The sequence below is a fragment of the Periophthalmus magnuspinnatus genome, chromosome 21, assembly GCF_009829125.3.
Source record: "Periophthalmus magnuspinnatus isolate fPerMag1 chromosome 21, fPerMag1.2.pri, whole genome shotgun sequence".
Lineage (NCBI taxonomy): Eukaryota > Metazoa > Chordata > Actinopteri > Gobiiformes > Gobiidae > Periophthalmus > Periophthalmus magnuspinnatus.
In genome coordinates this window covers 31,350,111-31,366,947 of record NC_047146.1, presented here as the reverse complement: position 1 = coordinate 31,366,947, position 16,837 = coordinate 31,350,111, and the positions used below count along the sequence as shown (strand labels likewise).

Below are 16,837 nucleotides of genomic sequence, written 5' to 3'. Positions count from 1 at the left end.
ACTGCTCTGTACGGCACACACACTGCTCTGTACTGTACACACACACTGCTCTGTACTCACTTTGTTCTTCAACTTTATTTTCTTAATAGATGACACACATAGGATTCAGCAGTGTCACGTAGTCATCTAGACACAAAATAAGAGAACAAAAACACTGCCGGCTTACATGCCATAAAAAAAAAAAAACATACACAATTGCTCTACACCAAGGTCACAAAAGGTGAACTGCGATGTACCGAGGAACAACTGTAGTTTAGATTCCAGATGGACTTTGTAAAGGCTCATGTCTGCTCCTATCAGCGGCTCTTCACATTGTTCCAAGAGGCGCAATTGTTGTTTCTCATTTTGTTTTTATTCAGGAAAAATGTTGCAGTTTCAGGCTCTTAATAAATAGTTTTTGCAAATCATTATTCAAATGTTATTTTCTGTTGTTCTATCAAAATGATGAAAAAGTAGATTGAATGTCCTCATATATGGGCATTTTATCATTTTTATTTTTACACTCGTCAGGTCCAATCAGTCCAAATAACAGAGACATTAATAAAGCGTGTCATGTACAAGGTCAGGTCCTACGAGGTTAAAAATGAACATGAATGGCAGCTAAATATTCTAAGAGATATTCCATATACACTTAACTGTTACTATTTCACTATGTAACTTTTACTTGATATTTCCTCATACAAGTTTTTTCCATAAAGACTTTGGTTCTATCCATTGCCGAATTCTTGAACGTGATCTTCTGTATTTATGTTTGAACGTCCCCACTTTTACCGCTCGCCTATAATTACCGCCGCATACCTCAGCCTACGAATACTCATCACATTCAACTTTTGTACTTGATATATATTGACAAAAATGACATGTCGGTTCTGTGTTCATTGTGTTTTCTGTCTCCTCTTTTGCACAAAGCTTCAGCCTTCACGGAGAAATACTTCGGACCTCCGCTGAATGATGACCACAAATACCAAGTACGAATGTGGGCTCAAGGTTTCGCAGTACAAAGTACAGGCAATGCAATCAAGTGGTAAAAAGTACTAGCAAGTTTTCAGAAAGTTTCATATGACTAACCTTGATTCCTACATCCTATATTATTCAAAATTGACCCTTGTGAGCTTTTATCCATGTTACAATGTTGTTGTTACCTCCTCCAAAATAGACCTGAAGTTGTGTTTGAGTCACACTTTATAATTAGTCTGTAACATCCCCAAAGCTCTGTTCCACCCTGTGATGTCATCAAGTGGTAGTTTTCAAGCTAATAGGTACATTTTGCCTTTTGTTCACTAGAGATCGGCATATCCAGGTCTTACATTAACCAAATGATTCTGTTGAACATGTATGGAATTTAAAAAGTATTACCACATGATGACATCACAAGGTGGAACAAAGTGTTTTCAGTTTGAGAGAAGAACTCAGCCTAAATCTGCAGGGTTTGTGTGTTAAACATGTGCGAATGAAACTCCAGGTCTGTTTGTGACGAGGAAACGACATTATAACAGATCAGAAAATAGCGTTTACATTTGTTTTGCATTGTTACATATTTACAGATTAAAATGACGTAAGGATTAGATTAAGATTAGAAGATTAAACATCATATACCAAGCAAAAGATGAAATTAAATCGGTCACCTGGACAAATCGTTGTAGGAGTGAAGACCCAAAGACCCATCCTCAGACCCAAAACAAAGAGAACAATAGCAGGGTCATTAAGGCTGAAACTGGAGACAATAGTGTAGTTAGCCCCTCCCTCCAGACAGATATAAGGCAGTGTCCAGCAGTAATCTGACCAGAACTGAAGACGATCAGCCAAATGTCTTCACTGCTACAACGATTTGAGATTTAAACTTCGTCTTTTGCTGTGGATCAGACCTGGACGACTGAGGGATTACGCAGACATCATATACCAAGTTTCTTACAAAAACTATGGTTATATATACTTGATCAAAAGAGATACAGTTACAGATACAGTTTGCAGTACAATAATACTAATGATCAAGGAAAAGGAACTAAAAAAATATATGTGTTTTTCAGATTTCAAGTCTAATTCAGAATTTTACAAGAACAAATCCAGTGAACTTCCTGATCATGCACGGAACTGCTGATGGTAAGTAATATTGTTTTTTTGTTTTTTTTGAATATATTTCCAAATAGCGTCATGATCATGGACTGTATAAAGAAGTGGACTAAGTGAGCGTGACGTCACCCGCAGCGTTTGGCTCCAGTCAAATGAAGTTCACCGACGCTAGAGCAGTTATAGCGGTGAATTTAGAGCCAAGTTGCATATTAGAAATTCCGACAAGTATCATAGTCAATCAACTGTTGCTAACGCTAGCGGGAGTGACCTCGGGGAAAGAAGGCCTCGATTTGTTTTTTTAATGTTCTTATTTTTAGTCACGGACACAAGAGCGAAGTAAAAATACCAGGATTGTCACGCAGGTTAAACTGGATTCAAATGAAAAAACAGAAATACCACCGCACTTCTTAGTCTCAGTGAATTCAACAGGTTTATTCCGGAAACAGAGCCTGCGTGTCTGTTTTTAACCCATGCCCAAACTGTGGCCCAGGGGCTAAATGCGGCCCTCAGACCAATTTTTCTCAGCCATTAAACTTCCCGGTGAATTGACCCATATTACTTTAAACAGTACTTTTTACTGTATATTTCTAAAAATCTACTTTATAACAAGCCCATATCGATTATTTAATGTGTCCCGTTGAGGATGTGAGAGTGAATAAAGATCTAGTGGTTCAGTGTAACTTGTAATAATAACACAGATTTGAAGTATTCACTGTATTCGCGACCACTCTATGGCCCTCAATCGGCCCTCAGCTTTGTCTGTGTTTTTGTATGTGGCCCTTAAGGAGAAAGGTTTGGACACCCCTGCCCTATAGCGTCGGATGCTATCGCCGCCGCGGTTGCTGACTTTAAGTGTCCTTCAAACAGGCAGAACTGGGACAAGGATTATGTAGAGTGGACAATACTATGACAATAATGCGAATATTTTAAGACCAAAATGACGAGTCTGAGAGCAGCAGTTACGGAGAGATGGGGCACAGTTTTTCAATAGAAAGTGAACTGGAGCGAGAGCCAATGGAGGCGGAAGTGTGTCCATATAAACGATAGCTATGTCAATTCATATATACAGTCTATGGTCACAATACTCAAAATGTCAAACTCAGATCCAGTGGCCGACAAATGTTATCTTTAATGGTACTGTGTGGTCTCTTATTATTCCTATATACATCAAAAATATCATTATTACTGTTACTTTTTTGTGTGAGTAGCTTTCAGTACTGCTTGTAGTACTGTTCAGTATCCATGTTTGACAATACTCATAAGAAATAATGAAAGAAATTTGATATGAACACTGAAATATTAGAATATTAGAACATACTTTGAATATTTTTTGTACTTTTTATCTTAAATGTAATCGATATACGAATAACATAGCAGCTACTACACAAATATGAGGTTGTGTTGTGAGGTCAGAGTCAGTATTTCAGAGCAGTCCACGCACAGACGGGTTTGACTGGGTATTGATTTTGCAGTGGTCTCTAAACTTACTGCTGTGTGGTCAAAATAAATCATGTTTTCAAGGATGTTCTTTTTTTTTATTGTTCAATTTTCGAGTTCCATCTGTCGTCTTTGTCCCAAAAATACGTCCCTCCGCTTCCACAACTGTATTTAGAAGAAATTGTTTTATACGATTTTGTGTTTTTTGTGTGTGTTTTTGCAGCCACTGTTCACTTCCAGCATTCTGCAGAACTGGTCAAGCTGCTCTCTTCTCTCAATGTCAACTACACTCTACAGGTCAGACACGAGCAACACATGAGGCTGAAACACGCTCGACAGTCGTACACGGAGTAAAAGAAAATTCTACTCAAAGATACTACTTCATATGTTCTTTTTTTTACTATGTGTGTCCAAAAAACTTCATAATTCAACACAAATACTACTCTTAGGTGTGGTATTATGATCTTTATCTGTAGTGGTGGATGTGTATTTTTGTTTTGCTCAAAGCCGAAGCTTAAACTCAAAAACTTTAGTAATTTTTAAAAAACCCAAACATGGTAAAAATAACCCCTCAAATCAAATGAAAATGTCATGATGTCATGGGGGGGGTCAAAGATTCTGACTTGAACAGAGTTTCTTTACAAACACGTAAATGTAGATAGTAGCAGAGTGGGGTTGACGTCTTCGAGCAGGTTGTAGGTAGCGGGGTCAGAGGCTGGGGTGTTCGTACCGGTCGAGGAGAGCTGGGTCGGAGGTGGAGGTGCAAGGAAGTTCCAAGCAGCGGGATCTGGCAAAAAATGAGAAAAAAAACAGATGAGTACTGAGATTATACACACAAAAAACTAGACTGAGCCAAGCGAAACTGTACCACGGAGGATACATGGACGATCTGACGGCGTGTGTAGGATCCTCAGTCCCTTTGTGCTCCCGGGGTGGAGGTTTGATTGCTGATGGGCTGCAGGTGTGGAGCGGGTGGTGACAGACTTTTACTTTTCAGTCCTGTTCATAAATGTAGTGGAGAAAGTACAGATACTGCTCTCAAATGTAGTTAAATAAAAGTAAAAAGTATCCAATGTAAAATGTAAGATACCTAAAAATTCAACTTGAGTACAATACTTCACTGCTTTTACTTTTGTTACTTTCCACCACAGATTGTACTAATACATACATAAATAAAAGGAGAGGTGATCTAATTGGACATGCAGTCATAAACTATTTAAAAGTCTTGGTGGGTCTGGGTGGGCTTCTTCTCTTTTCCCCCATCAACCTAAAACATGCACCATAAGTCAAATCCTCCAGCTAGTGTAGTTCAGGACGACTTTCAGGACTAGCAACAATATCACAGAGATGGGTCTCTAGGTTGGGTCAAATGCAGAGGACAAATTTCTGTATGGGGACAATAAAGTGTACCTTAAACCTTAAAGTGTCCATGCTAATAATAATGTTGTTTCCTCCTCACAAACAGGCCTGGAGTTGTGTTTTTTGTTTCATTCACACATGTTTAACACACAAACCTGCATATTTAGGCTGACTTCTTCTCTCAAACTGAAAACACTCTGTTCCACCTTGTGATGTCATCATGTGGTAATACAGGAAGTGTTCAACGATGTTTGAAACGCTATATGCCTTCACCTGAATCATTTGGATGATTTCATTTCTGGAATGACAAATCTCTACTGAACTAAAGGTAAAAGGAGCTGTTAACTTGAAAACTACCACTTCATGACATCACAAGGTGGAACAGAGCATTTTGAGCTTTGGAGATGTGACAGACTAATAATAAAGTGTTACTCTGCATGTGTGAATGAAACAAAACACAACTCCAGGTCTGTTTTTGAGGATGTATCACCATTCTAACATGACATAAAGCTCACAAGAGTCAATGTTGCGTAATATAGGACCTTTAAATGTTTAAATGTTTCTTTTCAATGCATTTTACATTAGATTTGATCCATTTAATTAAGTACAATGAACGGTGAGTATTAGGATGCTCATTGTTCATTGTACTTAATTAAATGAAGAATAACTTGGACTGGTGCAAACAGTTTAAAAGTAACTGGTTTTAATTTTCCCACATTTTAAGATGGTAAAAACCAGGCACAGCTCCTTTAATGAGACTGGTACTTTGTAGTGATGGTATCTTTTCTTTCTCCTCGTCCAGATTTTTCCAGACGAGGGTCACGACATCGCGTCAGTGAAGAGCAGACACTACATGCTGAGCTCAGTCGTCAACTTTTTCAGACACTGCTTTGTACCAGACCCAGAGGTGGCGCCGGAGAGCTCCAAGGAGGACGACTAGACAAGACGCGCTAACTGTGGACAGATCTGGTGGAGCAATGATGCTGGGTTAAATATGAACTGTTGCTAAGAGACAATGGGGGGACTATGGTCTCTGAAGGCGTGTGGTGGCTGTTATAATGCTACATTCAAATGTCAGGGAATAATAATGGTGTTTTTTACAGTTTAGAGGCTCATCTGGACCATAGACAAAATATTATTGAAGTATTATTTTTAACATACAGACAGGTCCATGCAAAACGACTCTTTAAATCACCATCCATATTAATATCCAGGGACATGAGGGGCATTGAAGTGTCATGTGAAATTACATAATAGCGTCGTCATAATATTAACATTCAATTTCAAAGGAAAGGCTTGATACTCGACTAGGGATGGGACGACATTAAAATTTAGACTCATTTATTTAATTAACGATATTATTGTATATCGTCCCATCCCTGTACTCGATACAAATTTCAATACCACAATGATAGTTCAAAGTATTTGTTTATAGGCTATAGGAGGAGGCCCTAGGGAAGACTCAAGACATGCTGGAGGGACTGTGTCTCTCGGCTGGCCTGGGACGCCTTCGAATCCCACTGAAAGAGCTGTACAAAGTGTCTGGGGTGAGGGAAGTCTGGGAGTCCCTACGTAGGAAAATGGTTGGATGAAGATTGTAATTTTTCCATGTGGTGTTCAGGCATAAAGTCCATTCTAAAAAATATTGAGTATTTTATGTTTTTCAGTATCGATACTTCAGTATATCAGTATAAGTATTTAGTTTTGATACTACTTTTAGTATCCATTCATATTTTGGTTTATATTTTCACAACCTTATCACAAGACAACAACATGCAGTGGGTCTGAAGTGGAATCCCGCGTGGTCACATTCATAGGGTTAAATTAGACTCAAATCAAACCAAATATTCCAAAGTTATTCACTCTGGTACCTGTTAATTCATCAGTACTCTTATGTCTATGGTCCAGACTGATGTTTAATAAAGTACTGTGAATACTTCTCTTTAGTACTGACCACAGCCACAGCATTAGCCAGGTGCCTTTTACCTCATGATCCTCACTATTACTACTGTAGCATTTCGGTAGCATTGTACTCACGGGCATGGGTAGGTGACATAACATTGTAGCTTTAAAGGTGTACGGTGGAACTTTTCTAATGGAGTATCTACCACCTGCTTGTTTCCATGACGAATGTTCTGTTCAAAAAATGTAATGAGAGTGTGTCCAAACTTTTGACTGGTTGTGTATTATGCATTTCTTCATTTAAAGTGTTTTTAAAGCTAACAAAACTTTACTTAGGGAAAAAAATGCATTCTGACAGTCAGTGGATCGCTCCACAGATCTGATCTGTAACTTGGCCTGGTGCCATCATCAGCTTGTCTCCAGGAAGGTACCGTATTTTCTGGACTATACGTCACTCCGGAGTATAAGTCGTGCCAGCTAAAAATGCATAATATGAAGAAAAAAACATATACAAGTCGCTCTGGACTATAAGTCGCAGTTTTGGGGGAAATTTATTTTACAGAATCTGAGACCAAGAACAGACATTTTATCTTTAAAGGTAAGTTATAATAATAAGAATAAAATGTGGAACAACAGGCTGAATATCAGTACATCACGCTAACGTAACACATTTATATTTATTCAGCTCCATGAAGCACAGACAGAACTGAACACGTGTCTGGTTTGTTAACGTAAGATATTAACAGTTAATCAGATAAATAAAGCAGAAAAAACAAGCAACAAGTTTACTCTGGATCTCACTCCAAATCAATAAATCCATTGAATTCTTCGTCCTCGGTGTAGGCAAAGCAATAATATCTCCATGGAGACAAGCTGGTGGTGGACCCTGTACTAGAAAAGTTCCACAGTGCACATTTAAACCAATTACATGTACATATGTGTGGTTGATTTTAGAGTAGACTATAAGCTATTGTCTGCTCCTTATGTGTTACAAGTACATGTTTATTCAATATGTAGCTAATACCATGTCCATCTTAACTATGTAATTTTCAAAAGCAGTTGTCTGTTATTAATGTGCATATCCTGATTCACAGACAAAATAGCCAAATAAAAACACCAGGATCATGTAGCGCAGATTAATACAAACATTTTAAGACTGAAAAGACGAGCCTGACAGCAGCAGTTATGGAGAGAGAGGCGACAGTTTTTCAATAGAAAGTGAACTGGAGCCAGAGTCGATGGAGCAGGAAGCGCCTGTGCTCACTTCCTATTTGGAAAGCCGCGGCTAGCACGTTAGCTATGTCTGTTTATGTACACAGTCTATGCAGAGGACTGTCCATAAAACACAAATGCATTGGTGTCTAATGAAAAAAATACAAATATAGATGTAACTTCTCAGGAGATGGGACCTTTATTGTTTTGCCTTGAATGCTCCACAGTGCGACATTAAACGTAAAACTTATTCAGTTGCTTTGCTTTATATTGCAAAAGAAAAACATGAAAAGACACATGTAATGCCATACTGCGCAACATTCCAGGCAAAGTCTCGAGTGATAGGTCCTCGAGAAAAGTCACATCTACGTAAAATACAGCCTCAGTAAATCTACTACAGAAACGTTGATGGACGCCCCCTGCAGGTCACCAGTGTACTCTGTCTATTACTTTGTGAATTTGAAACAGAACAAAAACATTCAGTGATTCTTTTTGTCAGTCAGGAGAGTTTGTTTACCTGCTTTACGTGGTTTGGGTACTTCCTGTAGCCTTCCTCAGATGTGTCACGTGATGATGTGATGATGGAAGCTTACGCCCCCTAGTGTCTGACGCCTTCTCCAGGACTGCATCCGTGTGTGATAAGGTGTACACTCCCTCGTCTCGATTTATGCTCCTTGGACCTCGTTTTCGGATCTCGACGGCCTCTCTGATCTGGTGGTGATACAGTATTTGTTGCTTTCAGTACTGATGACCGTGGCACACACATGGATGCAGCCCTGGAGAAGACGTCAGACACTAGGGGGCGCTATCTTCCCCTACAGTCTGGCAAAACCAAGTAAAGACACGTCACTACATCATCACGTGACGCTTCTGAGGACCATGTAAAGTAGCTAAACAAACAAAAAGAATCACTAATTCTAAGGATGTGACAAACAATCAGGTTATTCGCGTGAACTGGACAATAATAGACACAAAAGCTTAAATATGTGAACAAAACTACGCTTTTTCAAGGGGAAATTCAACCCTCATTATTGCATGAGCTTTCAGCAGCAGGTCACTAGCCCCGCCTCCGTCTACAGATCCTCTCACCCTCTGTACATAAGCCATACGGACATGTCCTCTAGAGATGACATTTGTATATTTATGACTAACGTTTGTATATGAGAAAATAAAGCGTTAATGATGAGTTTGGGTGTGGATTTTTTACACTATTGTTGTAACATCTCAAAAGGACATAGGACTCCGATGCTCAGTAATACAATAAGTTAGAAAAACTTTAGAACAATAGCATAGAAATAGCATAATCTGGCCACCCAAGACTGAATGTGTTTGCTGCTAAACGTTTCAGTACAGAAATGACCAACAAGTGAACCATGAGAATATTCAAAAACTTATAATTCCCAAAGTTAGCAAAGGTATCTCCACGGCTAGCAAATATTGATAGTATTTTTACTACAACTTTAAAACTTCATGTAATAATTAGTTCATACACAAAGTCAGTTTTTCCAAATATTTCTTTAACTCAGTGGGGCTATTTGCATGTTGTAGCGTGACATCACACATGAATGCTAGCTTCATAGCGCGCACTTGTGGACAGATTTTCGGCTTTGATGGAAACAGCCCAAATGTCGAGTGGAGCTTTCATGGTCCTTCAAATCTGACCTCTTTGCCTCAGTTTTTCACAAAAGTTAAAAGCAAAGTCAAATGAATTGGAACATTCACATTTTTATACTGTAGCACGTTTCCACGTTCAAGGCATTTACATCAACAAACCACTCACACACTCACACATTCACACATTCACACATTCACACACACACTCATACATTCATACATGTACACAGACACTGGGGGTGTCTGGTTAAGTGTCTTGCGACACATCAGTCATATTCATCAGTGAATCGCACCGTCGGCCTGTGGGTCAGTGGCCTGGAGGCTCTATCAATGATGTTTATGTCGAGAGTGCTTCAGATCTGTGGACAAACACTCGACCAACTGAGCCACTGTCGCCAACAAGGAGCTGATCTAAAACTAAAACTCTTTTGTTTACTTTTCATGCTCATCTCTCTTTTTGAACACTTTATCCAGATCTTGTTGAATTTAGTGCAAGTTTTTATCAGCAAAACAAATTTCATAATTCCAATTCTGCTTAATGAGTGGCCTGAACTTTAAATCTTAAAGTGAGACCTAAACACCTAAACTCCGCCCACTAAAGGAGAGAGTGAAGAGGAGGAGGAGCAGAGGGGCAGAGGAGCGGGGTCTGGACATATGAGCAACACTGTGATTGGCGCATTTCAGCCGCTTGTATCCGCGACCTTGGCCGGGCGCACCCTTAGGGATAGGGTGAGGAGCTCAGTCACACGGGAGGAGCTCGGAGTAGAGCCACTGCTCCTACACGTCGAGAGGAAACAGTTGAGGTGGCTCGGGCATCTGCTCAGGATGCCTCCTGGACGCCTCCCTAGGGAGGTGTTCTGGGCATGTCCCACCGGGAGGAGGCCCCGGGGAAGACCCAGGACACGCTGGAGGGACTATGTCTCTCTGGCCTGGGAATGCCTTGGGGTCCCACCGGAGGAGCTGGAGGACGTGTCTGTGGTGAGGGAAGTCTGGGAGTCCCTGCTTAGACTGCTGCCCCTGCGACCCGGCCCCGGATAAGAGGAAGAAAATGGATGGATGGATGTGATTGGCCCTGAGGTCAGAGGTCAGCTGACCAGCTCCTGCTGCTCTGCCCGAAGTCAGACTCAAGACCAGAGGTGACAGAGCCTTTTCTGTGGCAGGGCCCAGACTCTGGAACAGCGCCCTCTGCCTGTCAGACCCTCTGTGTCTTTGATGCAGTTTAAGACTAAACCCACCTCTCCTCCCTGGTATTTAAGAGCAGACAGGATATACAGGTGTATTTTCCTATACATTTGTTTTTGTTGACTTTGTGTGAGGTCATTTGGGCAGCTGAAGTTGTGTTTTAAATGTTCTATATAAAATCATAAAATAAAAATGTTTAGATACATTCTCTCTCTCTGGTTCTCTCTTCTCTTTCTCTCTCTATCTTTCTTTCTCCTTTCTCTCTTCTCTTTCTGTCTCTCTCACGCTTCTATGTTTCTCTCTTTTCTTTCTTTCTCTCTCCAACTCTTCTCTTTCTCTCTTTGTCCCACTTTCTCTTCTCACTCTCTCCTTTCTTTCTTTTCTCTTTCTCTCTCTTTCTCCGTCTCTCTCACTCTTCTTTCTCTCTTTCTCTCCTCTCTCTCTTTCTGTTTCTCTCTTCTTTCTCTCACTCTCTCCCTCCTTCTTTCTCTCTCTCTCTCCTTCTCTAATTCCGCTTCTCTCTCCTTCCTTCTCTCTTTTTCTCTCTTCTCTCTCAGTAGTGTTTTTCACAGTTGCTACACACACAGTTAGGCCACATCACACATCGTCTAAGGTTGTGACATCTGTAAAGTTATGAGATAGAAAAAAATAGAAAATCTTGTATGAACGACACATAAACGTAGTCAGGAGGAGTGTTTTTCTGACACATAAACATAGTCCGGAGGTGTGTTTTTCTGACACATAAAAGTAGTCAGGAGGAGTGTTTTTCTGACACATAAATATAGTCAGGAGGTGTGTTTTTCTGACACATAAAAGTAGTCAGGAGGTGTGTTTTTCTGACACATAAACGTAGTCAGGAGGTGTGTTTTTCCGACACATAAACGTAGTCAGGAGGTGTGTTTTTCCACGTTTTATTATCATCATAATCATCACTAGAGGACAGTCACAATAACCCCAGACCCCACCTGTTCCCCTTCCCCTTTAAAACAGCAAAAAAGAACTGGAACAAGCATTTTACAAAATCCATCCTAGGAAAATCAACAGCTGAAAGGAAACCGGAAAATAATATTACTCTTGAATATCATCATAATAATTAATAATAATACAAGACGTCCAGGTCAAATCAATCCATCCCCATTGACTAAACTGTCTATGAGACGTGACATCTCAAAAATATAGTTATATATACACTCTGCTGTAATGTACTGTACAAAATGTGGCAACACTAAAGTCCCTGTTTACATGCAACACCCCACACGCTGTACACCTGTCCCAAACCACGCCTTTTCAATCACATTTTATTTTATTATCACCATAACAACCATCACAACATTTTTTAGGGAGTCCTCAAACGTCACGAAATCGTATCAGGTGTGTGTGCCCTTTAAGAGAAACAGGATCGACCCTTTAAGAGCCTCGTGTCGATGTACAGTGGGTTATGAATGAGTTAATACGATACATGGATTAGCGTGACATGCTAACAATGCTAACTATAACATGTTTGTGATACGGTTGAATACGATTTTTGAAGTTATGAGTTTATATCACTGTAGTTTCCATCTATATTTAAGTCACACTGCGTAACATTTCTGGTAGAGAGTGTGCAACCTGTTCGCCTGCTTCTGTCTCCACGGAAACAAGCAAGCGGCGCCACTAGACCAAGTTACAGGTCACATTTGTGGAGAGGCAATCCTAATCGGACCTGGGACAAGTTAAACAAATTTTAAAGTAATCATCGAGGAAGAGGGATGTAATATATGAATGTTTGAACTTTGAGAGTGTTTAAACAAGAGAGAAACGTGAGAAAATGTTAGAAAAGTGTATAAAGTGTGTGGTGAGGGGTTTTACAGCTGCAAAACATATAGAATAATTGTAACTACTTCGCTGATTTCACCTATTGAGGGTTATTTTTAGAACGTGACCTCGTGGAACCACTGTAATAAGACTCTTTACTGGTCGTACTTCGCCCAATGTCTCTGAACTTTTATTTATACAAAGGTGTTCTGTAGATTCTAGTGGGATAAATAACAGCTACAGAACACATTTGCATCAGTTTTGTCTTATTTTATTTCCCGAATTCGGTGACAGAACTGAAAAAGCAGGGTTGATTTTTAAGGTACGTTTTGAGTACCAAAGGGACCCGTAATTCAATCACACCGTAGAGACGAGCAGGGGGCGCACCCTCCATTCCAGAAGATACACAGTGCGACGTTATAATCAGTTAAATAAGAGACAAGGAGTTCTCCAAAAGTACGATTGCACACAGTTACACTATAACCATGGTTCTCTGAGGGAACATAGGGCCAATTTACAATTTACTCTTTTTACAGAAAGGATCACCTCACTGGGTTCATTCAGAAAAATAAACAAAAATAGATTTCTATCCAACATCAAACAGTATCATTTTGTCTACTATAACCTCTAAAGATCTTAAAAATAACCAGTTTATATCTAGTTTATTTCACTGAATTCTGCAAAAATATATTATATTGCCAAATTATTCACTTACAAATGGCGTTTAGAACAAGCCAGATGTGATGGTCTTTCATATGCAGAGTACATGTTATATAAGAGTTGTGTACATGCGTTTCAATGTGACTTTTAAGGGTTAAATGACATTACAAAAGTATTATCTCTAAACTAAAACTACTGCATTTCCACCTTGTTACTTTCACATCGCCAGAAACATCCCATAATAAGCATCACCTTAGTAACCGGACACTGGGTGATGCGTCTCGACCTGAGTTGATAATAAGGTTAAATGAGGCCAGTACCTACACCGCTGTCTAAGGCATTCTACGTGTCCACCGCTAGGGGGCGCTGTACAGGGGCAGGGCCTCACGCTCGGCAGGTCAGAGTTCAGAGGTGAAAGTTCAAAGCAGGAATTGCACTTGTTCACGTGGTGGTGTTAGATAAAGGCCGTGTCCCACTTCACCCAAGTGCCCTTCAATGCATTGTTTGAACGGTGCATTTAAGGGCTTATGTAACTTCCGGCGAGACAAGTGCCGTCCCATTTCATGCACCCGACGAATGCGGCCGAAAATGTGCCCTGCGTTTCCATGGAGATCAACCTTAGCCGAATCGTGCATCCGAGCAGACTGCGCGCACTGTTATATCCCATCATGCACCGCGCCTACCCAAAAAAGAGACAAAAATGGAGTACGCTACTCAGTACATGTAAGTACTGGTTTATGTCACCTACAACAGTGCGACATGAAACTGTTAAAATGTGACTAAAGATCTGTCTGAGGCGACTCGACCTTAGTGAAGTCCTGTTCATTTGGGTTTACAGTAATCGCTGTGTAACTTACCAAACGCCAAATGGTGAGCGAAGTTATCCCTTAAGTTATCCCTTTTATTTAAGAATATTCTTTTGTCTTTAGGGAGCGACGAGCAGACGGCAGAGTTTATCTGCTTGAGGGGGAAGAATGAGCACTTATTCACCGGGGCCAAATTCTCCACAAGTGCAGACAGCGGGTGAAGTATACTCCATGTTCCATTTCAGCACAAAGGCAGCTACACAGAGGAGTACACTTCGTCAGGTGGGTACTTCGAACAGCACTTTGAACGGTACATTGAAGGGTGCTTCAAACGGTGCATTTGGTGAATTGGGACACGGACAGAGTTTGCAGGATTTTTTGGGTTACTTTTTTTTTGTTTTACTTTTTTAAATATTGGGAAGGGATATTATCTTGAGAGCAATAACATTCTAAAATACAAAAAAAAAAAATTTAAAATAAAATAAAAATATAAAAAGGCAGACTGGTTGTGGTCTGACCAGCAAGACACATTCACTTGATCACATTTGACAGATCGATAAGGGCTTCTGTAAAAGATTTGCTTATGTAAAACAATTCTTTACAAACGGAATTCGTGTTCTTCTTACAGGTGATATTTCAAGAATGTTCCACAGTATGGCATTAAACTAATGTATCTTATAGAGGCAGGTGTATGTGTTTTTGCAGTGGAACAAAAGCAAGACTGATGTGTTTAAAGCAATATTGTGGAACGCTGAAATAACTTTATTTTATTGTGTATTTGGTTATAGTCAATTAAACTGTATTCATTAGAGCATTAATATTTTATTATTCCAATATTTGTACCAAAAATTTGGCTTTGAACATGTTAAATTTATATTGTAAAATGTTTAAAGTCAAATGTTTGTTACAAATGAGTGAATGAATAAGAATCGCTGGTCAGACTACAAAAGTGATAAACATTTGCAATGATTTTCTAGTTGAAGTAAAGTTTAAAAACAATTCAGAACTTAAACATTTGTAAAATTAATAAATACATAAACTAACAGAATAAATACAGGTACACACATAATTTTCTCAAGTTTTGTGTTTCTAAACATCTCATCCAGGTTACAATGGGATCCCTTATTAACCTACAGCAAATTTAAATATGCAAAAGTGATATTGTGATAGTCACGTCCACCTCCTTGTGCTACGTCTACAGATGCTAACATGGCTAACAAAAGTGATAAACAAAACCATGCATTTGGTTGAGAGTTGACGAGACAGTCCGGAGCGATGCGTTCAATGTGCTTTATCCACAACTGGAGCGACGCAAATCAGGTATTTTAGCTAGCTAGCTCCCTTAGTCCTTCCAAACTTCCTTCAGTGCCACTGTCTGAACAAGTGTCCTTATATTTTACAGCTCCACATTCATCCTTACATACTTACAAGTGCGCATTCATTCTCACTATAGCAACCACTCACACTTTGAGAGCTCTAGTCCGGCTCTGGAAATCCAAAACGGTTTGAGTCTGGTGTAACTCTTGGTCCAAAGGCGTTTTTTGGAGTTTGTAAAATGTGTTTTTCGTTGGTTTGGTTCACTCTTCCTCCTCCTCCTCTTCGTCGGACGGTGGTAGCAGCTCCTCTTTGAGACAATCTCTGTAGAAGCTGGTCAGGGTGGAGTACAGGTGCAGCAGGCTCGGGTCGGACAGGAAGTGGCCCTCGTCTGGGTAGATCTGAAGATGTACAACACAGATGGTAGATGGTTAGTATTCAGATTTGGAGAATTTAAATATTTTTTCACACATATTCATAATTTTAAAATTAATTTATAAGAAAAATGGGAAAAAAGTAGATAAAAATTAGGCATCAAAATTAGGTACCAAGTAGATAAAATTTAGGTGCCAAAAAGTTAAAATTGGGTACCAAAATTAGGTACCAAGTGGATCAAAATCAGGCACCAACAATTAGGTACCAAGTAGATAAAAATTAGGCATCAAATCTTTAAAACCATAATTTTAAAATAATAATAGAACAAATGGAAAAAGTAGATCAAATGTAGGTACCAAAATTAGGTACCAATTAGATAAAAATGAGGTGCCAGATCTTTAAAATCATAATTTTAAAATGAATGTATAAAGCAAAAAAAAAAAAAAACAACAACAAAAAAACAAAAAAACAAAAACAAAGATAAAGATAAAAATGAGGTGCCAAAATTAGATACCAAGTACATAAAAATTAGGTATCACATATTTAAAATCATAATTTTAAGATGAATGTATAAAACAAAAGGAAAAAGTAAAAAAAATAAAAATAAAATAGGTACCAAATCTTTGACAGCTTTTTGTTCTTGCTCAAAATCTAATAAATAAAATTGAAATATTAAATTCTATATCAAACAAAATTTAAAACTTGATTTTGATACTGAGGGACACACTTGATACTCAATACTAATTTCGATACCATGATGATAACAAAGGCAATGTGATCTTCAACATTAAATAGTAGTACTTTCTTTTCTATTCTCATGTGTCTTATATCTGTTTTTCTTTTTGGTACCTGCTCAAATGCGTTTCTATTTTTGATACTAGTTTTAACATAAATTATCTGATTTTCTATACTTCTGACAGCCCTGCTCGTTACTGTCGAAGTTTAAGTGGGTTTTTAAATATATTTCCAAAGTCTCACCTACATGCGACGCTAATATTCATGTTTATGTATGAGCAGCTGCTGTAAACACAACTGAACTTAAGGGCCATTTCCCCCAGAATGAAAAGCAAAAATCTGAAATTATAATTCAAATTAAATCTCTGTCGCCCAAT

The 16,837-nt window shown here is 39.1% G+C and overlaps 2 protein-coding genes across 2 annotated transcripts in view; one reads left to right on the top strand and one right to left on the bottom strand.

Annotated features, from left to right (window-relative positions):
- LOC117388976 (inactive dipeptidyl peptidase 10-like) overlaps positions 1 to 5,832 on the top strand; it is a 149,688-nt gene extending 143,856 nt beyond the window's left edge. Inside the window, exons 23-26 of the mRNA XM_055230514.1 lie at positions 910 to 968; positions 2,028 to 2,100; positions 3,731 to 3,804; positions 5,669 to 5,832. Coding sequence (XP_055086489.1) covers positions 910 to 968; positions 2,028 to 2,100; positions 3,731 to 3,804; positions 5,669 to 5,806 — 344 coding nt within the window. The 3' untranslated portion in view covers positions 5,807 to 5,832. The remainder of the gene's footprint in view (positions 1 to 909; positions 969 to 2,027; positions 2,101 to 3,730; positions 3,805 to 5,668) is intronic.
- Positions 5,833 to 15,156: 9,324 nt separating this feature from the next.
- The window catches only part of LOC117389521 (inactive dipeptidyl peptidase 10-like), a 364,225-nt gene continuing 362,544 nt past the window's right edge, over positions 15,157 to 16,837 (bottom strand). Inside the window, exon 26 of the mRNA XM_033987204.2 lies at positions 15,157 to 15,751. Coding sequence (XP_033843095.1) covers positions 15,614 to 15,751 — 138 coding nt within the window. The 3' untranslated portion in view covers positions 15,157 to 15,613. The remainder of the gene's footprint in view (positions 15,752 to 16,837) is intronic.